Source organism: Strigops habroptila, chromosome 1 (genome assembly GCF_004027225.2).
Source record: "Strigops habroptila isolate Jane chromosome 1, bStrHab1.2.pri, whole genome shotgun sequence".
Classification (NCBI taxonomy): Eukaryota; Metazoa; Chordata; class Aves; order Psittaciformes; family Psittacidae; genus Strigops; species Strigops habroptila.
Window position 1 is genome coordinate 52,258,028 of NC_044277.2, and position 27,893 is coordinate 52,285,920.

At 41.1% G+C, this 27,893-nt stretch overlaps 1 protein-coding gene across 2 annotated transcripts in view; it reads left to right on the forward strand.

The window, feature by feature from the left end:
- Window positions 1-341: 341 nt before the first annotated feature.
- Window positions 342-27,893, forward strand: part of LOC115614371 (microtubule cross-linking factor 1) — a 52,068-nt gene continuing 24,516 nt past the window's right edge. Inside the window, exons 1-7 of one of the 2 annotated variants that reach the window (XM_030501184.1) lie at window positions 356-377; window positions 2,455-2,529; window positions 6,392-7,717; window positions 8,666-8,821; window positions 16,921-17,013; window positions 19,909-20,139; window positions 21,671-21,859. In XM_030501184.1, the coding sequence (XP_030357044.1) occupies window positions 6,449-7,717; window positions 8,666-8,821; window positions 16,921-17,013; window positions 19,909-20,139; window positions 21,671-21,859 (1,938 nt within the window). In that variant the 5' untranslated portion in view covers window positions 356-377; window positions 2,455-2,529; window positions 6,392-6,448. Of the gene's footprint in view, window positions 378-2,454; window positions 2,530-6,391; window positions 7,718-8,665; window positions 8,822-16,920; window positions 17,014-19,908; window positions 20,140-21,670; window positions 21,860-27,893 lie in introns of both variants that reach the window. The other variant, XM_030501176.1, reaches the window with a different exon arrangement.

The following is a 27,893-nucleotide window of genomic DNA, read 5'->3' on the forward strand; positions in this document are numbered from 1 at the left end:
TGCCCCATGCAAAAAGAAATCTTTGCCAAAAATTGTGGTGGTCCAGAGAAGAAAAGAGGGCGGGGTTTTTTCCCTCTGTGAACTTTTAACTAATTTTTTTCCCTTTTTCTTTTGATGGGAAATTTAGTGCATTGAAGAATTCAGTGACAAGGCGCTGATCATCTTGCGATTTCAGTTATTATTACAAAAAATTAAATCCCCAGCTGCTCAGGAGAATATTCTTACTTTCTCCTAGATTAGTTTTATAGTGGTGAGGCCTGCGAAACTTGCAGCTTTGTGTTTAGCTTGTCAATAACTCAGCATTGCTTCTATTGCAGAGTTCCCTGAAGAGAAGAGGCAGCAGAGAAATGCACAAAGAAAAAAAGGCATTTCCCCAGGTATGGTTTTCATGAACATGCGATTTTAAGAAAAATCACGTGATAAAACTCAAAATTTCTTTTTACGGGTGTTGACAGGGCCATCAGGCACATTAACTAGAGTGCAATTAGGCCTTAATCTACTGAGACCTCCCAGAGATAATGTAGAAGCAATTTAGGACACAAGCGTGATCTCTAAACCATGCAGTTTCTCGGGCTCGTTGTGCTTGTATCCATAGATTCAGGCTGCAGGTTTTCTACAAGAAAAGAAAATCACCTTGCCTCACAAAGTAATTGGATCACAGCTTAGGGACTAACTAAATTTATATGCCCTGCCAAAGATTTTGTGCTAATGAGCATCTTGGCCGGGAATGCAGTTCACACACTGCAACGACACCTCACGAGCTCTCGTGTCGCAGCCCGAGGCTTGATCTCTCTGGTGTCAGGGGGCAGCACATGAACTTGTGCTCCCCCAAGCTAGGACACAACACAGAGCCTAAGCTACCCACTCAGCCTCACTTTGCACACCCATTTTATTGAAATCCTGAGGCTGATCCTTCTCAGGAAAGTGGTCTGCCCAGTTTCCTCTGCTTTTTGTGCTGACTGTAGGAGTTAAAGCTTTTCCCAGCACCCCTATGGTTACTGTTTATATACGGAGAGATGGGGATAGTGTTTCTTCTTGCTGGGAAAGGAGCCAAGAGTGACATTGTGTCTTCCTTAGAGCAAGGTTCCACCTCCCCTGCTGTCCCTCGGCAGGCTGAGTGTACACAGCCGAGACCTGCGGGCTGTCTCTGAGTCAATGGAGTCTTCAAATCCATTGATTTGTAATAATAACCATAATAAATAATTACAATAGGTTGCACTTGAGTGGGTAGGACGGGCAGCTGAATGGACAGAGATGGGGCTTATGGTGACAGGAGGCTGCAGGTTGCTTTCCTGGGACACAGCAGACCGAGCTTCCCCACCCAGCTGATAGAAGCACGTCTTAATCAGACCTTAAAATGGAGCACTGGGCAGCATTTCCTGCAGCACCTGCAATGGCAAATTATTTAAGTCATCACTCAGGTCAGAGAGTTTATTTTTCTGCAAGTCTGTAAAATAGATGGATGAAATACATATATATATGCCCACACACATGCAGATTACAGATGAATCTACATGAAGGCATGGTTGTGTCCACTGGGGTTTGTGGGCGGCACTGTCCTTCCTTTACTCATTCCTGGAAATACAGAGTGGTGCAGAGGGAATGGATTCCTTGTGCTTGCTTCCTCCGCCCAAATCCAGGCATTAAAAGCAGCTCTAGTTTGCCGTGGAAAGCCTTAAAAAAATGACTCCACAAAATTAGCCAAGTAGCCATGGGTCAGCTCTGCAGCATTTACAACATGGGGAAGTGGTCCTGGAAACCACCTGGGAGAAAAAAAACCAACCACCTTGATGCTGGATACGCACATTCTAAGGATGGATTTGGGCTTGAAAATGAAAACCATTGCAACAGCACTGTGCAAGGTAGCCATTTTCTTCAGCAATTCTTTAGGGTAGGGAAGTCTGAGAAACAATCCTATATATTGACATGGCCCAGCCTTTAGGTGCATGTCCTGACTATCTCCCAACTCTCAGGTGTTACTCAGAGCTCTCTCCAAACCCAGGTACCCAGTTAGAGGTTATGTACTGGTTGAGACCAGAGTGCACCATGGCAAGTGCCCAACCTGGTCAAACAGCTGCTGGGTCCTGGGGCATGGCCTAAAAGGATAGGTACAGACACAGCCTGGGAGGTTCAAAATGCTGCTCTTCAGGAACAGCCACTCTAAGTACCTAACATAAGTTCAGGTATCCATTACATGTTTTGTGAGAAGCAACCACAAACTTAGGTTCTGTGCATCCTCATGCTCACACATACGTACAGCATAGGGCAAGGCTGGTGTTTTTACTTACTGAGCACTTATCATGAAAATTAGCTGGAACATCACACCCACTGCAGGGCACACCAAGTGAAAAATACCTGTGAAATCGATTGTCTTGAAGTCATGTAAAAGCAGAATTCATAGTAGCGCTTACCCACCTCTAGCAGTACTGAAGGAAAAAAGTTTTTATTCAGCAGAATTGCAAAACGGAGCTTCTTGGAAAGTACCAGGCACCAGCCAAAACACAAAGAAAAGTGGTTCTCCAGCGCAAGGTAGGAGTGCTGGCACTCAGCCAGATGCTTGGGTGCTGGTCATACTGCCCTGTCGTCAGACTTGCAACCCCAAAACCGCTTACCCATCTTCTGCCTGGCAGCTCCTTTGAGCCGGTGGTGGTGGTAGAGGAGATGGCGTTGGTCTCTATCTATCTTTGTGTCTCCTTGCCAGAAAAGAAATATCATATTTGGGAATTTTTGATCAGCTCTTCATTCTCATCACATCATTTACATTGCAGAATCACTTTACATTCTTTTCTTTAAGTTTCATTTCTTTATCTCCATGTTCTACGTTTGTCTAAATTAGACTGCAGGCTCTGCAGGGAGGGATCTGGGTTTTTTCTTTTTGTTTTTTTTTTTTTATCCCCATTAACATCCCTCCTAGGTGCCATGCAGAGCTATGGTGCTATTGCATGCAAATAATCACTATCAGTAGTCATTAATTCCCATTTATCCTTAACAGTCTCTTAAAGCCCATGACAAGCACCATGACTGACAGAACATTTTTGCACTGTCATTCTTTCTTTTCTTTCTATACTGTCTGCCCTACGTATGGTTTTTAGGAAAGCATCCACATACTGGGTGTGTAATACAGTCAGGCTGCCATAGCCCGTATTTAACCCCTAAGATCTGAGCCTCTTGTTCCTCCAAAAAGACAGAAAGACTATTCTTCTCTTCCCTCTCCCCCTCCCCCCCCCCCACTTTCTTTTCATTTTTTATTTCACTAATAATGAACTATTCTTATTTTTGGTGATTTGGCCTCTCCTTAGTTTGCCTAATATGTCAAAACTCTACTTGCCTGTGTGGGTGTCTCGCTTTCTTGCTGTTTCTGCTTTGTTTTAACTGATCAAGAAATCACTGATATTTCTGTACACAAAGTTTCAGAGGGACAGATGCATGAAGGTTGGAGTCCTACCCTTCTGGCATGCTTAGATCTGGCTGATAAATCTCTCCTGACCATTCTTTTCCTTTGGAAAAAAAGCTGTCCAGGGAATGGGATTTTCAGTAGTCATGTTCCCTGGCAGAGAAGCAGGGAAGATCTCAAGCTTTCTCACCTTTCCAGATGGGATCCATATTTAGTAGGCGAGATTAACCTCCATCAGCTCTGTTGTTTTGTATGAGGCTTGTGTTTGTTTGATGAAAAAAATCTCGTTTGTTTCAGCTCTTGCAAAAAACAAAACCGACAAATGTGGTCCTTTTTTTTTTTTTTCAATAGATGAAACCTAGCAATAAAGTAATGCTGTTATAAGAAGTTAACAGTGGTTTTGTCCTGCCCTAATAACATGCCAATTCTGCAGATGCATTGAGTCGTGCAGTGATGCTGAGCAAAAACATTGGGGCTCTGAGTCCAAACCCTTTCCCTTTTCTTCAAAGCTTCAAAATGCTGAGTCCCAAATGCAACTGGGTGACTGTTGTTTATACTGTTTAAATGCAGTGGGTGTCAGGCTGGACCCCTCCCTGACCCCAGGGAGGAGCTGGCCCCTAATGCTCCCAGCTGGGGGAGAGGTCTGCGGGCAGGCTGGCCCTTCCCCGTGGGCAGTGGTCCAGCCAGGGAGCTGCAAGCTGCCAGCTAGTACCACTGATGGCTGGGTGTTTGCAGCCAGAGAAGCATGGGGAAGAATGCTGGATTACAAAGATAGAATAAGGAAAATGTCAGATATCATTATTGCCAAGCTATAAATAAACCAGAGTAATCACCCCACCTGTGAGCTCTGACATGCAGCACTGGTCTGACTGTAACTTTCCTTGTGATCTTTGTATTTCCTTAAAAGAAAAACCTACAGCTGGGGATAAACTGATTCTCAGTGATAGGAAAAACAGAGCCCATGTGTTGTGCAACCCTGACCAAAGATGATGCTTTAATCATACAGCCTTATCCAACCAGAGCAACCAAGATTCAGAGTGACTCCAGTGGAGGCTGCATGGTGTTTTGCCAAGTTTTAATCTGATACTTAATTTGCAGTTTCAAGTCATAAAGAGAAAAGCAATTTGCAAATGTATGTGTGAAAAAGAGGTATATGTATGTGAGCAGACAATAAAGAGCAAAGAATGCCCATCTTCTAGAGGCTCTGCTTCTAATTGATTATATGCACCGTGATGATATTCATAGAAAACTCACATTTCTGGTGGCAGAAACAAGGCGACCAGAATTTTAGTCAGTCAGCTGATCAACTGATTGCAGTTGTGTTTGACTCCTGAAACCCATATATGAACAGACACTTTGAATATTGTTTACCTCAATCATGTTATTAACGTTTAAGATACTTATTTTACTATTTAGTATGTTAAAGTCCCACCCTGTGCCAAGCAGAATCAGTAAGAAAGCTGATGGAGTTCAGAAGTATACAACTGATTTCTTTTGTGGCTGTTTAGTTATTAATAGCTGAAATTAAAATATAAGTATATATCTAAGTAGAATGGAGCAAAGTAAATCTAGGTAACATAAAAGACACTGTCCCAATGTGCTTTAGAAATCGAATCATTGCCTCAGATTGCTGAGCCATAATTAGTTTTGTAAATTTTTAATTTTTTTTTTTTTTAATAGCCTGATCTGGGTGAACAATTAAAGTTGGTCATGTTTTCTTCTGGATTTGTTTGCCATTATTAGGAATTATAACAAAACAGTGCTTGTGAAAGATAGCAGTGCTCCAGAGACTGAAATGAAGTTTCCATAGATACTTGCACATATGTCCACATGGCCTACCAACAATGATAAAATCTGCTGTCTCAAGAGATCATCTTTCAAAGCCTGCCTTCCATTATACTGCTAATGCTGATAAATGTGTCTGTCTCTTACAGGCCAAGTGGCTGTATCTCCATGACAATTCACAAAAGTGATTCATGCAAAGAAATTGTTCATCGGCTTAGAATTTGCTTAACCTTGTCTCTTATTTCAGCACAATACACACTGGAGTTTTCATTTGAGTTGAGATGCAGTACTTTGAAATGCCCAGCACACACAAAAAGATCAAACTCTCATTTAATACCCTGGTGCTTCCTGAAAAGTGCAAGTTTTCACATGGGATGGATTTGGATGTTACCATGGTTTAATGATTTTTTTCTTTTCTTTTTCACATGTTTTCACCAATCTCCCTTATGAACAGTTGTCCATACCAGAAACAGTGATCACAATCTCGTCTATCATAATAACAGCAGCAGAGACAACAATGTGCTTCCTATTTGGAAAGCGAGTTAGACATTCTGGCTATTTCATAGCATTATGAGATCAGAGTAATTAAAGTCTTCACTTTGCAAGACATCCATGAAGCTTAGCAAACTTTTTTTAATGCTTTCTAGCTGGAGGAGACTGAGATTTGGGATTAGGATGAGCAAATTCATCTGAGCAGTCTTTGTTTTGTGATGCTAAAAGGGAGCAAATGTATCGTTAACCATAAATGAAACAGAAAGTGTCAACAAATCATAGAGCCTTTCATTTGGGTCATTTTTTCTAGGGGAAGGTGTCCCTGTCCATGGCAGGGGAGTTGGACCTAAATGGTCTTTAAGGTCCTTTCCAACTCAAACCATTCTGTGATTCTGATTGTATAAATCTGTGATTTTTTTCCACAAAATTTGCTCAGTATTTGAGAAAAACTAAACATTGTGCTAGCACTCTTGCATCACTGAACAGTTGCACAGGCACACTTGATTTTTTTTTTTTCCATCTTTAACTCTGATCAAGCTGCTTTGCCATTTTAACCAGGGCCAAGAGACGTGTCTCAGTTGTTGTGGTTTGCGCAGTTCTGTCTGTGTATTGTTTGCATACCTAACAAATACAGCTCAGAGGGTGGGGAGGTGAAGACTTTGCAAAATAAGCTACTCTATTATAATATAATCTTGGGGGGGGCTTGACTATTCTTGGCAGGAGGACAGTGCTGATTTGAAGTGCCAGCTCCAGTTTGCCAAAGAGGAGGCAGCACTGATGCGTAAGAAGATGGCCAAACTGGGGAAGGAGAAGGATGAACTGGAGCAAGAGCTCCAGAAGTATAAGTCCATCTATGGAGATGTGGACAGTCCTCTGCCTACTGGGGAGGCAGGGGGCCCACCCAGCACCAGGGAGGCCGAGCTGAAGCTTCGTTTGAAGCTGGTGGAGGAGGAAGCCAACATACTGGGCAGGAAAATAGTGGAACTGGAGGTGGAGAACAGGGGGATTAAAGCTGAGATGGAGGATATGAGGTGCCAGTATGAAAAAGAGTGCCTCAGCAGGGACCACATTTCAAGCATTCCTACCTCGCCCTATGGTGACTCCGTGGAATCAGCCACGGAGCTGCGCCGGCACCTGCAGTTTGTTGAAGAGGAAGCAGAGCTGCTGAGGCGGTCAATCTCTGAAATTGAGGATCACAACAAGCAGCTAACGAACGAGCTGAACAAATTCAAGTTCGAGCCAGGCCAGGAGCCGGGCTGGTTGGATGACACGGCATCCAAGTGTGGTGGGACTTTGCAAGAGGAGCTGAAGTCAGCCAGGTTGCAAATCAATGAGCTGAGCGGGAAAGTGATGAAGCTCCAGTATGAGAACAGGGTCCTGATGTCCAATGTCCAGCGTTATGATCTTGCGTCACACCTTGGCCTGCGCACTTCCAGCCCCAGGGACAGTGACGCTGATAGCGATGCTGGGAAGAAGGAGAGTGACAGTGAAGAGGGTCGCCCACCCCAGCCGAGGAGAGAGGGGCCCATTGGGGGTGAGAGTGACTCTGAAGAAGTTTATGAGAAGACATCAGGTTTTGGGAGCGGGAAGCCATCAGAAGTCAGTGACCTGTGCTCCACGGAGCTCATGAGAGTGAAAGAGGACACCGAGTCTTTAATTAACATCAAACGTGAGGCTGAGCGGCTGGAAAGGACCGTGGACCGCCTTATCACTGATACAGACAGCTTGATTTATGACGCGAAGGTGCATGTAACCAGCAGCCCATCCACCGAGCAGGATTTCAGAAGTGGTGAGGAAAGGGGAGAAGATAAGCACGAACCAGAGCTTCTGGACACCGTCAACTCCAGGATGAAAGCTTTTCGGAAGGAGCTGCAGACCTTCCTGGAGAAGGTTGATCACATTGGAGAGGGCCTTAAGGAGCAGATGGAGGACCTCTCACCTCTTCCCCATCTCACAGAGTCTTCCAGTTTTCTATCCACAATGACATCCATGTCCCGAGACTCTCCCATTGGTAACCTGGGGAAGGAGTTAATCACTGACTTCCAGGTAGGTTGGCCCCTTGTTTGTCTTCTTCCTGTTTATCGTTTCTCTTTCTTTCTGGCATTGCTACCTTAGAGCTAATTTTCCTCACAGCTGCTTTGTTATGATTTCAGACCTGCAATGTATTTAAGTGTGTAAAGTTAAACAAACACTTTATAGGCTTTTTTCTTTTGTTTGCACAACTTTGATTCAGAGGCGGTTCCTCATGGCAAAAAGGCTAATCCACTGGTACTATAGAGATCTGTCTTCTTTTTGTCTGTAACAGCAGTGTTTTCCCGTGAAAGAGGAGATTAATTAAAAAAAAAAAAATAAATAAATCTGATGAATGTAAATTAGCAGCCTTGCTAAGAAATGTGAGGAGGTCTTTACCATGCTTTCTCATAAAAGGGTCAGGCGTGTTCTCAAAAGCCTTGCCAAAAGAACCCAACCAAATGCAGTTTTCTAAGTGACGTGTTTTGAAAAGCCTGCTTACAGCTCACTCCCCTAACCGAGCAGCGAGTGAGAAGCTCTGTAGCCAGCGAAGGACTGCCTTGCCTAAAGCGTTGCCCATGGGCGCATGTCTAAACTGCCACAACTGCCACACTGGATATGGCTTTTCTGCACAGCACAAGTAAGGAAGGAAGAGCCTTGTGTCCCGTATCCTTCATGACTTGTATGCTTGCTGTTGGTTTGACTCATGCATCCTCATTGCATGCGCCTCATAACCAGTGTTTGCATTCTTTTTTCCTCTCTTTCTCTTTTTTGCTTTTCAGATGTTTCAGCCCATCATTTTGCTCATCCTCATTTTGGTTTTGTTCTCTTCACTTTCTTATGCCACTGTATTTAAGTTGGTTTTTCTGTTCACGCTTTTCTTTGTCTTGTAGTTTTTCAGTCGTCTACCTTACCCATTTTTGTTTTCTTTATTCCCTTCTGTCCTTTTGTTTTTTTGTTATAAACCGCCCATGCACCTAACAGTCCAAACTGAGGGATCACATGGAGTGGCAGCTCAAACAAGACCGTGGAGAGGAGCAAGAGATTCACCACCAGCGAGCCACCACCGACCCACACCGCAGAGCTGATGGAGACATTAAACTCTACAGGCCAGGAGACAAGGGCTGTTTCAGTCTAGAGGTCAGCAAAGCAGCCCGTCTTACTCACTGCCTCCTGCTGCCTTAGGCAGGAGATGAGTAACAGAAGGCAGGGGTTGGGGGAGTAAATTGGACCAAACAGAGCACCCATGTTGTGGCATTTGTGATTGACCTCTTTTCCCCCTTGCAGTTTCAGATAAGCAAATTGGTCCTCACTTTGGACTTATCACCCTGCTCCCAGTAGCTTTGCTAAGTGGGAAAATATGGCTCATGGACCCACTAAATTGAGTATAGAAATGAAAGATCCCTGGAAGAGGTTGTATTCCCTGATGTGAAATCATGCTTCCAGGTTTCACTTTGTTGGATATTTCAAATCTGGACAGCCTATAGATAGAGATCGCTTTACATTTTGCCTGGCAGTAGTCTGCACAGGAGAAGGTTTGATGCTGGTGTTCATGGTGATTCTCGACAAGGAACACAGCACCCTGCAGCTTCCAAAAAAACTTCCTTAAAGCAGAATTCTCCATTGTTTGGGTTGTTGAGTACTTTTCCATTCATCAAAAACATCAATCAGTTTTTATTTAAATCTTCATCCATGCAGAGGCCATATCCGCCTCAGTAAACATCTCCTTAGCTGCTTTCTCATAAACATAGGTTATCCAGACACTACAACCAGTCCTGAAGAAAATAATTTCTAATCTGTCTCCGTAAAGGCAAGCTTGGAGCATTGGAAAACCTTTCTGCTGGCCACTGGGAAGCCAAATCCACCTTGAAACTGGGGTGGTTAGAGTAGCTTCTACTGTAGGATGAGTTTTAATGTGTTTATTACTCTAAAAAGTGCGTGCACAGTCCTTAGTATATCTGAATCCCCTAAATGAGTCTGGGAAAAGGAGAATGCTGGCTGGGACAGCTGGATTTGTAAGCGATAACAACCACTAGAAAGCAGGGTAGGAACAAAAAGCTTCAGGCGGCTGGTAGCCAAGCAGCATGATGCTGTGTTGAATATCAAAGGGAGAGTGGCCCTTCATCTTAACACAGGTAACTCTGCTGGTTTTGTTTTGCTTGTTTTTAATTATCCTAACAGTGCGGAGTTTTGGTAGTATTAGAGTAATTTATTTGTTCAGCTGCTTCTCTTCCAACTTTTCACTTTTACTTAATAAACCTCAGGAGGGATATCTGACAATCCCAGGACACTGTAAGTCTCTCACTGAAAGGTAAAGTCTTTCTTTCTCAGCTGTGAAATGGGCAATGAGTTAGAGAAACCTCGCCGTTCAGCATGGATCCTTTTGCAATTACATCGGTCAATAGTTATGGTAGATTAGGTTAGAAAATGCCCACAGAAAATGTTTACAGTATTTAAGAGTATAAATTCTGCCATCTTTATTAATTCCGCTTTACCTTAGATCAGCCTTGTTATTATATTAAGTCCCGTAGGTATGAGTCCTCTCTTCAGATTAGGGATTTGGGTAATTTTAGCACATCTTTTTTTCCTCTCCCAGCATGGGATGATGGTGTGTAAACTGTGTACAGCAAACTGCATTTAAACAGAGGGTGGATAGTTTCACACGATAGCCTGACAAGGAACAAACCAGTAATTATAATCAAAGGTAGATACTAGCCAGCTTAGATTCAGATGTGCTCAAAAGTTGAGCAAGCCTGCAGCTCAAATGGCCTCACCTGAGAAAATGCTGAAAACTAAGGTCTTTGCTTCAGTCAGGTCTACTTAAGCAACAAAAAATATTATACTGTTCTACACTGAAACTTCCAGTGGGTGGGCAGCCAACTGAAATCTTAGAATCTGTAATAGTCAAACCCAAGTGAAGCAGAAGATTCATCCAGATAATTTTGTATTATATCATTTTTACTCTTTTTTGATGTCATACACCCCACTAGAAAAACCTACCATTTTTTGTGCCAGATGAATGGGCAGGAAAAAAATATTACTCAAATACCAAAGGCGTTGTTTTAATTACCACAGAAAATTCAGGTGGAGACTCAAACTTTTCAATGCCCAGAGCAGAGATGGCCACCCATAAGCTGTTATCTGCTTTACCTAGAAGTGAAAATATATGCACTGGCTACTGGATAACATTGATTGATGATCTTCTTACTGCATATGGACTTTCAGCATGAGAACAACGTATTTCATTTCAGGGAGGCTAATGTTTTCTTTTTAAGCAAGCAAACCCATTTTTCTAAATTTTTTTTTTCAAGCTGAATTTTAAATGAAAAGTTTCCCAAGCAATGCTGAGCAGCTTCCATTTAGCCATTTCTCCCATTTCTAAAAATGAGCACTGTGGGAGCCTAATTGTTTGATTAAATACAAAAAATGCAGATTGACTTGTGCTTGAAACTACCCAGTAGCCTAACTGTAAACATCTGCCTTTGTTTGGGCTTTGCACTGCAGTTGTTAGTGCAACAGTATCATTAGAATGTATTTGCATGTTAAAGAGGTGGGTTAGAGTCACAGTCCAAGGGATATTATATCTCAAAATTGCCTTAAGAGCAGGGCTTTGTTTTCTTGCTGAAACAAGCATTCAGCTGCTGTTGCTGGAGGTTGGAGCCCATCGGAGTGGATGTTGGATCCATTATTCATGATTTTTGCAGAGCCAGGTTATGGTGGGAGGGAGAAATCATTCTTTACCATCCAAAGAAAAAGCAAGTGAACAAGTGAGAATTGCCCTGACTAAAAGACACAGAGGAACTAAAAAAGGGAACACAATGCTTCATGGAACAAATGCCCAGCACAAATCAAAGGATTACTATGGCAACATATTGGAACTAGTGGGAAAAATGGTAAATAATTTTTCATCTGGTGAATTTTACCTATTTTACTAGCGGAATATCCATAAACAAAAGGCAGCCTACTTAAGCAGGCTCCTCCTGTTTATTCAGAAACAAGAAGGCATTCTGGAGAAGAAAAATTTTACTCTTTCATGTTCATATATGACCAAATATAGTCTGTTTGATATATTTGATATATATATTTGATACCTCATGCTCCGAAATGGAGCTGTATCTCCTAGTTCTGTTTGCTCCTTCAAAGGACATCAGTTCTGCCCTTACTTGAGTAAGTACATATCACCAAAGGCAAAAGCACTTATCTTTGCATTTCAGATTTAGATTATTTTTATACACGGCTTTTAAAGACTTACACATTTGTTTCTTTTTTAAAGACTTTCACCTTTTCTAGAAAAGTGCCACAAAACCTCTGACACTCCAGGTTATGGAAAAACAACCACTGAAGTGAATTCACTTACAAGGAACAAGTTGTCACAAGAGAATTAAAGTAAAAGCAGATAGAATCATAGAATGGTTTGGGTTGGAAAGGACCTTAAAGGTCATATAGTTCCGACCACCCTGCCTCAGGCCAGGACACCTTCCACTAGACCAGGTTGCTGAAAGCCCCACCCAATCTGGCCTTGAAAACTTCCAGGGATGGAGCATCCTCACTGAGGTTTAGGGCTACCCCAATTCTTCCGATACAAACAGGAAAGAAGGAACTTAAATGATGTCTGGTGTTGAAAATCTGACAGATAAGTCTGTTCTACATGTTTTGATTGCTAATAAGCAAATATTCAGTGTATTTTTGAATTTTAGGTTTCAATTGTCATATTTCTCTCCAACAGTTAGCTACACTAATATAAATTATAAGGTACTTAAAATCAAGGTGAAATTAAATAGGCTAGAGAAGGTGAGAGCATGTCTTAAAAAGCAAGTCTTCCACAAGGTCTAGTAATAAAGTAGTAATAAAGAGCTCACACTGAAGAATAATTTATTCTAGGCCATTCTTGTTCTGTTTATCCATTTTCCTTAGTTATCATGCCCGTAGGAATTATAAAACATCTCTATTACTCTAAGTTAATACCCGAATTAAGTGTGGACCAGCAAGTTAGGTAAGTCACTTTGCCACCTGCTTTGAATCAATACTTCTGTATGGATCCATTTTGGATATACGGGGAGAATTTCGGTCTGTATTTTGAATGTTCTATTTTTAGCTGGGTTTGGAATATCTGTGTTCCTTCTGTGCAATTTTCATAATTCCTTGTGAGAGCTTTTCAGCTGGATGGCTTTTGCAGCAGCTCCCAGCCATGTGCTGAGAATTTGCACATCCTTTTCTCTTGCCCTGATTTAAAATTTTGTTTTCACAGAAAGAAAGCAGTGAACGTTTTGTACATTGTGACTCTCCTTTCTTTTTGGGACAGAAAACCCCAAAACAAAACAAACAATAAATAAAAAAGAAAAAAACCAAACAAACAAACAAAAAAAAAAAACCCTCAGCAAATGAGGACACATAGAAAGTTGTATGTCTTAGTGTCCGCCGTTCCTCCAATGCAAAGTTGTGGGAAGAAGAAAGACAAACTGGTGCTGACAGTATTCCTTCCCACCAAGATTAGGGGCAGCAAGAATAATTTACTTTGATGAATTGTATTCTTTCTTGCTATGCAAGATTCTCTAAAGGTTGACAATATAATGGCTTAAAAGACCCTTTATGATGTAAATCTGGATATCGCAGTCCTAACTGAACTCGGTGAGACTTTGTGTACTATCCATACAATGAGGTGGATTTTTAAAGACTTAGAGCAAAGTGTTCTCTCTCCATATAAGCACAGACAAATAACTACACAACTGCCTCTTGTAGCAAATGGAATAAATGTAATTTATTTTCAAGGGGTGAGGAGGAGGGTACATCTTGAGAAGCAGCCTCTGAGAATTCAGTTAGATGTGTATTGCATATAAAAAGTAATACAAAATGCACTGGAAGTTCCTTTCTGAGCTGGTTGATTGTATGTATGCAATCTTCAGCCATCACATGTGAAAAAGTAGCAGTTTTTAAACTGCATGGTCAAATGTAAGGTCCAAATATCAAAGCATATAACATAGCATTAGGGAAGCAGCATAGGATGTTTCTCTTTTGGCTTCCTTGGAATTACATAAAAATGCTGGAGAGCATCTTTCTACCCTGCCTCCTTAGGGTATGCTCCTCCTTCAGTTGCTCCTGAAAAAAAAAAAAGAACAAAAAGAAAGATTCCATGAAATTTGATGTTCACAGTTGTTGCATATAAATTGATTGAGTTTGCAGGCAAATTGAGGTTGTAATTAGCTATGGTAAAATGGAGAAAAGGGATGAGTGAAACCCAGCTGTACCTCATGGTGCATGGCAATCACGCAAAAACAAGTTGTGGCAGAAATGTGGGATTGTGTGAGCTGGAACGTAACCTGAAAAGCTGTCAACACGCTGAGAGGGGCGGAAAGGGGTCAGTGCAATAAGGGTGCAATGGTGAAGCCCCCAATGCGTGGATGACTTTTCTCTGCATCCTCTTGAGGTAAAGACATCGGCATGGATTAGCTTGTTCTGGAGTGGTAACAGGTGGGAGAAGAGGATTCAGCAGAAGGATTTGGCACCGCCTGTCTAAGAGGACAGGAATGGAAGTGGATCTGGAAACGCACTTATTGGGATACATGGGAAACTCTCAGTCAGTGTCAAGCTGTGAATGAAGTGTAGCTGTTTCTGTGGTGCTGTGACGGAATAGCACTAGGTCTTAGTTCCAGTTATATTGTGTTGGTATTTCTTGTGGTTTTGTGTCTGTTTCTGTGGTGTGGTGGCCATCTCAGGCTATTTTCTGTTCTTCGTGTAGAGTGTTTGTTAATGAGAACAAAGGAAACAAAGAATGGAAGTTAACAGGTTACCAATTTTTGTGTCCATTTTGTAGCAGTGTTGTTTTCCAAACCAAACCAAAACTACAGTTGTGCCACAGACTAAACCCTGCTGATTATATGATTATATGCGATAGGAGCCTGATTTCCACATGTAAACATACAGACATCCATCAGTGCAATATCAGATACCTGAACTGCATACACAAATATCACATGATGCATTTCTACATATTCTTCATTCACGATCCAGACATTGAGCAGCAAACTATTAGGTGCTTATGCAAGCTTATCTCCCTTGATTTGAGTGGTATGAATCTCAATGCTACTGGTAGAAATGACATTACATGACACTATATATTTTGAAGAGTCTTCAGGTTGCACTGGAAGGAAAAAGTTGTGCAGCTCTGCATTCATGCGTTAAGTGCTTTTCAACATGTTTACCACTTCTGAAAATATATTGTCCTTAAAGAGGCAAAGCAATTGTAAGAAGATTTGCACTGTTTAGTGTACATGTGATAGTCTATCTGCCTTTATTATGTATTTAATCTTTTCTTAGTACTTCCAACAGTTACCACATAATCCCAGCACCCAAGTTTCCTGAAATTTAGCTTTTCATGGATTACATGTTTATCGAAAATTTATATGAGTTTTAGTAATTTTCTTGCTCTAATTTTGCAGACATAAGGTGCTGTCAATATTCACATAACTATGCGATTCCAATTAATTCTAGTCTGAGTTAGAACAAATGATCTTTTAGCAAATTGTTGCTCATTGGAAAACTCAAGTGTGAAATGAATAGAGAAAATACAAACCTTACCTTCTTGGTAAATTTTGCTGCTCTGATTTAGTTTCCAGTTTCAGGAATCCCAAGACCAACAATATTTCTACCTATGTAAATGAGTAATCATATGGCTGCAAGGAGAGGCATACTAAGATCAGTGATTATTGCGACTGAATTTTGGCCTTGTGTAATACAAAATGTCTGCAGACACATTAAGGTGTAAGATAAAATTGGTAAGGCAGATAACATTCTCTTGGTCACTTCATGCGTACCTTTCAGAGGGCTGGAAGTATCTTTTCCTCAGATACAAAACATACTTGCACAAGTCAATAAGTGAATCAAGTCAAGAAGGAACTGATAAGGCCCAGAAAGCGTATGTAAGGGTGAATTTTATTTTCCAGCCAAGTCTCTTCCGGTGGGTGGTTTATGGGATGCTTCCATCTTCTTTTTTCCCTAGAGGAGCAGAGAAGCCTCTGCTCCAGTGACAAATACTTTTTGAATAACCAGAAGTGTCCCAGCAAGGGCTGCCACATCCTGATCAGCAGCAGCAGCTGGCTTTGCTCTCAGGAAGTGGGAAAAGTGCCTGGGGAGAGGAGACGGGTGCCAGGGCTGATGTCAGAGGGAAAATGGCAATGCAGCCCCTGAGAGTGGTCCCACGACCTGCGTTACATCCTTGCAGCTGCTGAGGTTGGAGCGCGCTGGACATCGGCCAGCAGAGAATTTGGGATTATGCTTTGAAGCCTGAACTGATCCCTGCTTTAAACGTGTCTTTACTCTGGGAAGTAGGAGTTTGGTGCTGTAGTGTTTTCTGTGGTCACATATGTGAATGTGAGAGACAGAAAAGAAAGAGTTCTGATCAGGAATGTAAGTGTCACCAGATTAATTAACATAGTATAAATAATGAGGTCTGACTCTGCCTTCTTGGGTCTTTATTTTTGAATTAAGTAACTTTCAGAAGTAAAGTGGATGGGGTGCCAAACCTAAAGATAACATAAAATTGGAAGTATTAAGATTAGAATGGTGTTGGACATGAAAGGGGAGATACTTAAGCATTCTGGTCAGATCTCAGGCTCACACAGCTTATCCCTGTGACATTCGTGGAGTAATTGTTTTGAGTAGAAATCACGCAATGCAGTTGGCTTGTGCAGAGAGCTGTTACGTATCTGAAGAAAAGGACCTTATATGCTTAGTCGGTATATAAATTTTATCCCATTAACTGCCTAATCAGAAATGTTGCAAATGAATAAATAATTCGGTCCAACATGTGTATTAGATGCATCTTCTGCAGAGATGTTAAAATTTTTATAGCTTTGATTATCATAAATAAACATGCCACCAAATATGTAATCCTGTAAATAGGAACTCATCTGGCAAATGTCATTGACGGTGCACTCTCTACTACTCGAGTGCAAACCCAGAGCAGAGGCCTGAAGGGAATATCCAGCATATAACATCAGCATCCCAGCTTTAGTTTTCGGAAGAAGCCACACAGGAAATTCCCACACATATTTAGGGCATTGCTATTTATTTGCACACTGTGCTTTGGTTTTAACTATTGATAACCGTGAGTCGTGCAGATGTTTGTCCTGCAGTTCTTTTCTTTTTTCCTTTTTTTTCCCACCACGGAGATACATTTTCTGCTAAACTTATCCCTTTGTCCTGCTGATCAGCTCAGGGATTCCCATGTTTTACCTGTACAGAATGTATCGATACAGGAGCTTCAGGCTCAGCTTGAGCAGGAGACAAGACTTCACCGAGAAGAGCAAGAAAAGTTTACAGAAAGGATCATCCAGGTAAATACGAAACCCACTGGCTGGGAGAGACATGTGACCATGACATGTGTCATGGACCTTGTTGTCAGGACCATGGGAACTTGTGTCCTGATGGCCACGCCTGCTTGACCTCCTCTGAGTAAATGAAGAATCTGGAAGTTGGGGAAATGTAAACTCAAGCCTGTTTTGCAACTTTGAATCTGGCTTCTCTGCTTGGTGGAGAGAAGTTTTGTCCTCCCCTGAGTGGGGCAAGTCGAGGTAGAGACATGAAATACTGCATGAGGAATTATATCAGCCCCTTCAGCTCTCTGTGAGCTGGGGAAGGGTGTGTTTGATCTCTGGGAGCACAGTTTGGCTCTATGCCTTATTCTGACCCCTCCTAGCGCAAAGAAAATACAACACTTCTCTGAAGTTGGAGGAGTCCTTACAAACTCAACTGAGACACAAATCAGGACTTTTTGGTATTTCTCAGTACCCCGTGCTCCTAACCCTCTTATTCATAACTGGTGAATAAATCCTATTTTGTTACATGGGCTCCCCCTGCTCTTTTGAAGGCTGGAACAGATTAGTCAATAGTTTTGAGATCTCTAACTCCTAGAGCGAAAAAAAATCTGCTGCTTATTCTTGCAGGCTGTTTGGCTCTTAACTGCAGTTTTCTTTTTAAATATACTTCATGGAGTAAATTCAGCACAATTGTTGCATAGTCTAGAGCATTTTTCCTTGTGCCAGCTTATCTCATTATGCCCAAGTGGTGTCTCTCCATTTTTTCACAAGTAGCTTTAATTTCCAGTTGATCTCCATAGGAGCTTTCTCGTGGAGGCTTTTGAAAGCAACCAGTAAATTGATTTCCTTCCTGGTTGCTTTTGCCATGAAAGCTTTTTGGAAGCTATGCCTGCCTCTTCAAGTTCTTTTCTTTTGTAATAACTATCCACTGAAAAAGCATAATACTCTGTGAAGGTACCTCCACCAGGGTCTTCTGCAAGAATTTGTGACTGTGGGGACTTAGATCACAACAGTTTGTAAAAACTGTGAAAAACACAGCAAAATCAAAGCTAGCTATTCATGTTGACAACTAGTAGAAACAGAAGAATAAAAGCATCTTCTGGATTCTTCATTTTTTCCAGATTATGCCCATCCTGTTGATATTTTCCTTTTTTATAATCTTCCAGGATTTCTGGTGGAAATGACTCAGATATTTGCTGTATTTAACCGTAACTTCATTTGGTGGAAGAATCTGCATCAACACAGAATTTGTTTCTCTATGTAAAGACTGAGTTTAAAATAAGCCCCTGTTTTACTATTTCATGTTTAGCAATGTTTAATGATACCAAATTGATGTGTACAATTTCCAGGAGTGTTACTAAGAGTTGCGTGTATGGGTTTTTTGGGCCATTATAGCTAATTTTGTTCCAGACTACTTTAAAGCTGCATTTTAAACCCATGTAAACTAGCAACCACTGTAAATAATTTTTATTTAATCAGACTTTTTAAGGCATAGTAGCATAGATGTTGAAAATTTGCATCATGCCAGAGCACACCATTTAAAGGGCAGAAAAGTCCTTAGTAAACCATCTAGTATGGACCAGCAGCCTGTGTCAGAAGCATCTGAATGTTACCATGAAAATCAAGCATATATTTCTTAGCAGTATTAATTTCTAAGGGGTCCATGCTCCTGAAGAAGAATCTCTGATGTATTCTTCATTCCTGTGTGAATGTTGTCTGTTTCAGGGTATGTTCTTATGGTTTAAGTCGTTGTGGTCATTAGTGTATTGTGGCTTTCATAGATTCCATCTATGGAGCTGGTCAGCAAAGGGAGAGGCTGTTGTTCCACAGAATGGAAAATAACAGAAACTGGCATCTGTAAGCAGTGGCTCTGTACATATTTTCCATTTACCTTTCTTGACCAATGTGAACCACAGCTTGGTTGAAATGAAAACACTATCTATCTCACCCATGCAGAATGTGAGATGTTGTACAGCTAACTTGTACAAGTACTGTTGGGCACAGGTCATGCCATAGTTTGATTTTGACATATTGAGGGAGAAATCGCATTTAAAAAATAATGTTTCAGGTGGCTTTGTGTTGAAACAGATGTAATTCCAAAGAATGAGCTTTTCTTGGTGCTTCTGGTACTGAAACTGAGACATGCCCATGGCAGGCAGGTTGGAACTAGATGATCTTAAGGTCCTTTCCAACCCTAACTATTCTATGATTCTATGGTTCTATGTTGAAAGCCGAGCTGCATCCTTTTTCTGTCTCTTCAGTTCCTGTGTGTGTCCCTGATCTAGTCATATCAGAATGAGAAACTGTTTACTGTGAGTTGTTCAGATGCCTCCAAGTAAGAACTATTGAGAAGTGAGGGACCAGTAGTCACATCTGAGATGCTGGAGGTCGTTCCTTCAGAAGCATTGCCTTTCCAGAAGCAGAGGGAGACAGCCACAGAGAAGAGAATGAGTCTGTGGCTGGGGAGGGAAGAGGCAAGGATAATATTCCAATTTGTCTGAAGGGCAGCTGTGGGCCCACCTTGTAGGAATGGCTGAAAAACCATTTATTAGGTGTGATATGTGCAGCAATGTGGGATGATGGCTGTGCTGGAAACATAGTGCAGGAATACAATCAAGAGAGGGAGGAAAATATGAGTGGTGTAAAATGTTTAAGCAACAGGAGAGGTCTTGTGCATCTTTAAAGTACATGTCCGCTTCCACAGCTGGCTAATTGCATATGGTTGTCTAAGTGAAGCTTTTCGGCTTTCCTCAACAGTTATAATTGCTGAGGAACTTATTGAGCCAAACTCAATAGTTACTCACTACTGATGAAAATTAGAGATTTCAGTTTGTCTCACCCAACAAATTACAAGTCCTGGAAACTGCCCCAGGACACCACCCCATTGACATGGTGTCTGTTGTTCCATTTAAGCTGGAGGAGGAGCATATGCAGACCCTGCGGAGGAAAGACTTGGAAGTGCAGAGCTTGACTTTGCAGAACAAACTGGAAGAGAAGACTTGGAGCCAGGAGAAAAGCCTGCTGCAGCAAGAACTCAGGCATTTCAAGCAGGACACCTTTCTTCTGTATGTCAAACTGAAATGGCTGCTGAAACACTGGCGGCAAGGCAAGCGGATGGAGGAGGAAGGGGAGGACATATTAGAGGTAACTGTCCCTTATTAACCCAAGGAAGTTGTAAGCAGCGGGGTATTAGAATGCGCTTCTTTAAGTGTAGATTTTAAATACGATGTGGTAACAGCAACTTTATAAATACATATAGATTTAAAGGGGATTCAAATTAAACATGAAACCTTTTCTTAAGTTGGCTTTTGCTAAAGTATATTCTGCATATGACTCCTGAAGAATTTTATGAAAGAAAATAACTGTTAGCGAGCTGGTAGAGTCAAATCTGCTTAGATGGGTTGAGTTCTGTCATTTTCTCATCATGTGCACAGTGTGTTCCTTACAAAGCCTTCAGCAATACAGATGGAGGGAAGCTCTGTTTTCATGTTGGCAAGAGAATTATACAGCTTTTTGTGGGAACTTACAGTGATTCATTCTTGTTTGTTCCTCTTCTCCGTACACAAGTCTCTCACCGTCAGCAGCAGTGCACCAGTAGTCATCATGGTGATTTTCCAAGTAGTGACTAAATTAAGATCAGGAATTTCAAAAGTACATAACAACCTGGAATCCCCAAGCTGACACATCTCAGCAGGAGTGTGATTGCCAGCAGACACGCACTGTGAAGAAAGGTGCTGCTAAATTGTGTTGAGTTGCACATCCAGAATTACCATTTCTTTGGAAATCTTACCTAAAAAAAAAAAAGTTAAAAAAAGTGTTTGCCCATTCTGACACTTTATACAAAATTATTGAGAATAATGAATAGATTTATTTTGCAGGTTCATGCAATCCTGAAACCATTTGTTAAGGCAACTAAGTAGTTTTTCTCAGTATTTCTGATTCTTGTGTGCCTAGTGTTTTTCAGTGTTAGCTTCATTTGGCAGTACAAGTAACCTTTCAGGTCTGGTAGGAGTATACTTAAGTTGAATACTCCAATGTTTTGTATTCTTAGATAAAGCGTGGATGAACTTCTTTACCTTCATCTGCTGTGGTAATATGAGTCAGAAACAAGAGATGAGTGGCTATGTACTTTTTAGTACATAGTAGTGGCTTCTACTTTACTTCAACAGTATTAATTTGCTTCTGTGTAAACTAGCTCATCTTCTAATATCAAAATCACTTTCATTTTTTTCACTGTTTGGATTTTTTGACTGGTTAATTTATAATCAATCCACCTCCAGTCATTCTTGGAGTCATGTGTTTTGCTAATGCATTAGAGAGAATAAAGTGCTAGATTTGGATACTTCCTGATCTCCATATCTTCATCAGACAATACACCAGTGCATTGTATGGTTTTTCTTAATGGGTGATGAATTATATGCACTGTGCTACATTACACCCATCTTCTCAGCTGCATAGACCTCATATTTTGCAGACCTGCATGGCGTTGGTTCACATACACAAGATGTCATATATCACCCAAAGATCATTTTCTGAAGCCTACAGGATAGAAGTCAATATATCCCACTGCAGACATGCAGGGGAAGATAGTCCCTTCCCTTAGCCCTTCAATAAATTTCTGTCCCCGAGGTAGATGGCAAAATAACATTGATGTGTCCCATCTCTTACATTTTAGATCGAGCACCCTGAGGCCGTCCCAGGCTTTGGCATTCAGCCTGAGCAGAAGGTGGATTGCACAGAGCGAGAGGAGGAGGAAGAGGATGTTGTGTTTGCACTGACAGATTTCTCCCAGCGTTCCACCACAGAGAACATTGATCATGGACCACAGCTGCAGACTGCAGAGTTACTACAGCAGCAGAAGCAGGTACTATACCATTTGTATATCATAGCCTGGGAATGGAAACTGGATTTTCCAAGGGAATTCATTTTCTTCTGCTGTGTTAAATCACCTAGAATCATACTTGTGAAAATACTTCTAGCTACACAGCAATTACAGTGGATTTCATCCATTATATTTATATTTAATCAGGAACCACGAGATGACTGTTCTTCTGTTCGCAGATACTATCAGTGAAAAATCCTACTTCCTCTCATGGCTGTTTGCCCAGAAACATCTATCAGTATGTGACGGTTTGGAGAACTTACATGCTCCCCTTGCCTGAGCACGTCTCTTTTATTCTGCTGTCAAGATTTTAGCAAGAGCTGATTTTCTTTTCTTTAAATCATTTAAAGAACTATCACATGTATTTAATGTTTCCCTTACAGATGATAGGAAAACAGTGCAAAAGTTCCTTCCTGACACTGGGCTTGTTTTTAAATGCCTAAAAGCAAATCATGCTAACTTTTCCCTGACATCTTCTGTGCCCTGACTGTGTCTGTCAAAGCACTGCCATATATCCTAGTTTTTTCCTTTGTGCATTTAATATACCAGCAGTCGTAACAATAATAATAGCAAACGCTCAAAGGGGACACACTTAAAGCTTCCAACAGTTCTTCAGGAGCATCTTCTGATGATAGTTTTAAAATGGAAAACATTCAGATGAGAGCATCCTGTCACATACTATCATTTGCGATCATAAGTAGAATGGAGCAAGAATTCTCTGTAAAACACAAGTTCAGTGAAAAAGGACTTGAAGCTTTATGCCTTATGCCCCATCTCTATCTGGGCCCTTGACTTGTGAGCCCACTCCACAGCAAGAGCTCTCAGACAAATGCGTACACTCTATGACCACAATACTTTGCTTGCAGCCTGCTTCTCTAGTTCAAGATGTAACTTTAGTTAGAATTTCTGTTTGAATAAAATAGTAGAGATCTGTGGTCTTTATGCTGCTTCACATTCTGCTTTAAGTTTATATAATCTTTTGCTTTCCTTTTTCATAGTGCTAGCTGACAACTCCATTCTCGAGCATTTATTTTCTGTGAAGTGTGCTGCCAAGGTAGTATTCATTTGATCAGTTTGGCATTTGGAAAGGTTCTACCTTGCCAGTCACCCAGACCCATCATTGTCATCCTCTCAGCAAGCTCTTCTCTGTCAGAGACTGAAGGCAGCCATGGAATAGATGCTTATGAGCATGTCGTTTAATGGCATTCCATCTGTAGACTGATTTAATCCAGAATAAGTAAAATAAATATAAACCAACATGCTATCTCAGTACAAACTCTGTCATGTACGAACTTTCCATATAGATCTCTTAAAATGACCAAGAACATTCTAATAAACTATGTCATCTTTAAAATAATGAGTGCTTAGACTTAATCTCAGTTAAGGTGGCAGAAATGGGAAGTAGGATTGCTTATAATTCATTTTTATATAAATTGCATAATGTTCTAATGCAGCAGTTCCAGCTAATCTTGCTTAAACAAACGATCTGTAGGAACAGACCACATCTCAGTACCCCTCTTGATAACGAATAGTGCATGATATCCAAAGGGACTTGTGACGGTAAAATGGGTTTCATCTTTCCCAACCAGGAAAAAAAGTGTTATTTCAACACTGCAAGAATGAGTGAGTTTGCTAAATATTTCTCATTTTAAGCACTATTATTTGTTTTGCCCGCTCACGCTAGTGAATCTTCTAACAAGTGCTGTGTTTATTGACAAGTATGTAAGAAGGGTTTTCAGTGCTACGGGGGTCTGTCAATAGGAAGAAAGGCCTATGATTATTCTCTGGCATAGTAGTAGGAAGCCCTAGTGTAGGTTAATACTGACGCTGTCATAGATACAGAGCATTGGAAGGGTCTTCGGAAGCACTGTGACAGAGGAGTAGCTGCCTGCACACCTGTGCTCTTGAGGCTCTGCCATAGCCTCGCTCTGCCCTCACACGTCTTAATATCAGTTGGGTCTGAATTTTCCATCTCACTGTGGTGGATGGCTTGGCCCTGCAAACCTCCTGCGTGCAGGACCTTCACTGTGCTCATCAACCTCACAGACCCTGGTCCTTGCTCTAAAAACCTTACAGACTTTCACCCATAAACATCACTTCCACTGAAGTTGTACATGATCCCAAAACACATTAACTAAACAAAAAATAGAGCAAGAAAACACTTCGCCTGTGTTGTCCCAGCTTTAAAAGCTCTGAGAGTATCAGCAGACCCAGAGCACATCCTTCCTCTGAAGGGTCAGATCTCAGCAGCACTCACTTCCCAGTATACCACTGACTAATCAGGCTGTACTGAAAAACCCTCAGGGTTTTGGGGGTCTTCTGCAGGTTCCTTAAGCCCACAGCTGAAAAAAAGCACTATTTGTATGGGGAATTTGGAGTAAGTGGTGAAACTGGAAGTCTCCAAGGTTTGCACCTACCCAAGAGAGCCCTAAGTTGCCAGTTCTGCCTGACAATCTCCAAGGTGAAATGCATCAGCACTGGTTTCGCATTAGGAAGGAAATTTTGCAATAGCCTAGGAGTGTCTGAGATAACTAGGTCAGAAAAAAGAAAGGGCTTACAGTAACTTGAAGTAACCCATATTTATTTTTAACATTTAATGTTAATATTTAATGGCTTGTGCTTTCAGCCTGCACTCTTGCTGCTGACTTTCTCACCCTGCTTGGAAAGTGGAATTGTTTTGAGAAAAAAACGGTAAAGCCTGAGGCCTTAATCTCAACAAGCAGCCTTTAATTTTACATTATTATGATTTGAGGTACTCGATGGAAAGTACACATCTCCCTTGTCTGGAATTTTTATGTGGCCAATGTGTGGTGCGATGAAGGCATAGCAGTGGGGAAAGGGCAGAAAAAAGTAGGTTGATGAGAGGCAGAGTAGATGGGGACTCTTAGAAGGGCCAATTCATCTTTCTCTTCATAGTGTTGACCCTTGGCTTCTAGCTGAGGCATGCTGCAGAAAGGCTCAGGAGCCAAGCAGGAAGTCTGGTCATGGGCAGGAGATAAGAGGCTAGTTGGGCTGATGGCACAGTAGGGAAGGGCTTCCTGTAAGTCAGTATTTCTATGTGTGTAGTAAGAGATCAGGGAGAATAGCCTGTGGAAAAAGGAACAGCTTGTGTTAAGTTGAGTAGAAAGGTTAGATACCTGTTGGATGGTGTAAGATGAAAGTGAGTAAGGAGAGAGTTTACACGTCTATGGTCCAATGGAAAAAACATAAAAAAACTATACACTCATGGAACAATGAAAACCCCCAATTAGAAGTTTTTTTGCTCATACAGTATTTGTTTTCAATACTTAGCTATTTGGAAAGCCCAAAGCAATAGTAATTAAGACCTAAATACACTAAAATGATTTGCACCAAGATACAGCTTCACTTTTGCCTAGATCTGTGATTAGACAGAGGAAATGCACAGTTCTTGTTCCTGTTTAGACTCTTGACCTTGTGGTTTTAATTGACTCTCTACTAAACTGCTTGCAATCCCAGACTGTGGCTAAATTCTTAAGTGAAATTCTCAGAGAAAAAAGAATGATGATTAAAAGCAGAACCAAGCTTCAAACAACTGCCCTGGTCCCAAACTTTTCTGGAGCTGGAGGTTTCCATCTGTGGGCTGACTCATCTTAGTAAGACTCCAAAGTCCTGGAATTTAATTGAGGTTTACTACATTAAGTTTTTATTTATTGTTAGCTGTTGTTTCCTTTATCTATAAATCCTGAGCTGTGGATACAAGAAGACTTCAAACTGCTTTTGTAATTCTCCTGTCTTAGATCAGTTGTGAATCTGTCACATTCCTCCATGCTGTAAATTTCGGTAACTGGTAAGATACTAAAGAGTCAGCTCATTGCATGAGAGACTGTCCAGGGCATCACAGCCATGCCCTGTTTCTTTTGCCTGTACAACATCCCTGGGAGGAAGGGGAAGACCATAACAATCCTTGTTATGTATCTACAAGACTTATGCAGAAGCTGTTTGGCAGTTTTACAAGCAGGAATCTAAAGCATGTCTAGAGGTAAATGTCATATTTCAGAGCACATTGTCTCAAAAGCACTTTGTCTGTTCTCCAAAAACGGTTTGGCAACACAGAAAAAATAATCTCACAGATCTCTCCAGCTTCACACTGTAAATACAAAGTAATGAAAAACAGATTTCTCTGCAGGAATTAAAAGTATGTAACCAAAATTGGATTTATATTGGCAAGTTAATTAAAATCCCAGCAAGCCCAGGGGGCACCTGGGGTACTTGTCTCAGAAGAGTGACATTTATATAATGCCTCTAGAAATAAGACATGCCCTCACCCCAGTAGGCTACAAACCTGCAGTGAGTCTCTTTTGGCTCCTCTATGCACTAGTCCATCACTTCTTTCTTTGCAAATTTAATTTTTATAGGACTCTAAAGCTATCAAATGTATGCATGGGAATGTGGGATGTAGTTCGCTTTAGTGTTATTTGGTTTTATTTTTCTTCTGCCTCATTTCCCTCATGAAGCCTTTAGACTACTTTGCCAGAGAAAGGTTTATGCAGCATATCAGAAAACACAGAATGTGGCTCCTGAATGAAAGCACTTCATAGACATTTAGGGTTAGGGTTTTCAAAGAGGATGAGGCCAGATTTTAATGTGCTCAATACGCAGCAGCTCCTATTGTGACACTAAAGACAAATCTTCAAAAGAGCTCTTATTCTGATTACTACACAAGAGGCTTGAGATGTTTGGAGAATTTAGCCTTAATTGGGTATCAGCACAAAAATTCATGGTGGAAACATAAAATCTCATTGCATATTGAAAAGTAGGTGATCTTACATGCATGATAGAGACTGCTGCTGTATAGTAGGAAAATGCTAATTGGCATTAAATGTTAATGCAATTAATTCTGCTTCTGTGGGTGCATTTCTTATAAAACCCCATGTTGTACACCATCACATTTCATTAGTCCAAACAGATTATAGGTCAGCCAGTGAGCACCTGCAGTCATTTTCTACACCTAGCTATTTGATGAATCAAATAGCTTGGAAAAAGTAGACCACATTTGTTTGTTTTTTAAAGAAAAAAGGCACCATGTTGTGTCTGATTAGTGATTATGAAAGTGAGTAAGGTGGGTTCAGTGGTGCCAAAAATCTGATGAGCATATGAAATCAGATTAGTTGTCTGCATAAAATTTTATATGTATTGTCATTGAAAAAAAGCACATGAAAATTACTTAGATTTTTGCATACATCTGTTTACTTGACTTGTCTACAAAGAAGTCCCCAGGTAGTCCATTCTTGGCTCCTGGCTAGCACTAGAGCACAGACATTTCAGTGTGACCATGACATTCTCAACAAGACGGGGATGGGGATGCACTCTTTGATCCCATCTGCAAGAGGGAAGGTGGCCTACCTGACATTCGTGCCTTTGGTACCAAACAAAGTGCTGCTGCAAAGCTAACCTGTGTGCAGCTGCCTGGGGCTGAGCAGAAATGTGAAGTACAGACTAGTGAAACACCTTAGCAGGGATACCCAGCTCAAAACCTCACTTTTTTTTTCCCGAAGTAATTTTATCTGACTATACAAAAACTTTGAAAATTAATCCTTTTTCTTTATACGTAGTTTACAAATATTTGATGCTTGATGCTGAGCAATGACTGTATGTATAAGATATCCAGCTACCAAACGAACCCCAGGAATGATACTCTAGCTTTGATTTACAGTATTAAAATAGAAGTTATTACAGATGTCCTCAATCCAAAAAGATGCTTAGTGCCTTTTTCAGGGTGACTTAAGGATCTTTGGCTTTCAGAGGTGCTTCAGGACTAGAGCTAAAAAGAAGTAGAGTCATAGAATCACAGAATCATAGGATCATTTAGGTTGGAAAAGACCCTTAAGATCACCAAGTCTAACCATAAAGCTAGCACTGCTAAGTCCACCTCTAAACCATGTCCCTAAGCACCACATCTGCACATCTTTTTAATACCTCCAGGAATGATGACTCAATCGCTTCCCTGGGCAGCCTGTAGCCACAGAAGGCATTGCTATTCTTAGTTTTCTCCTGC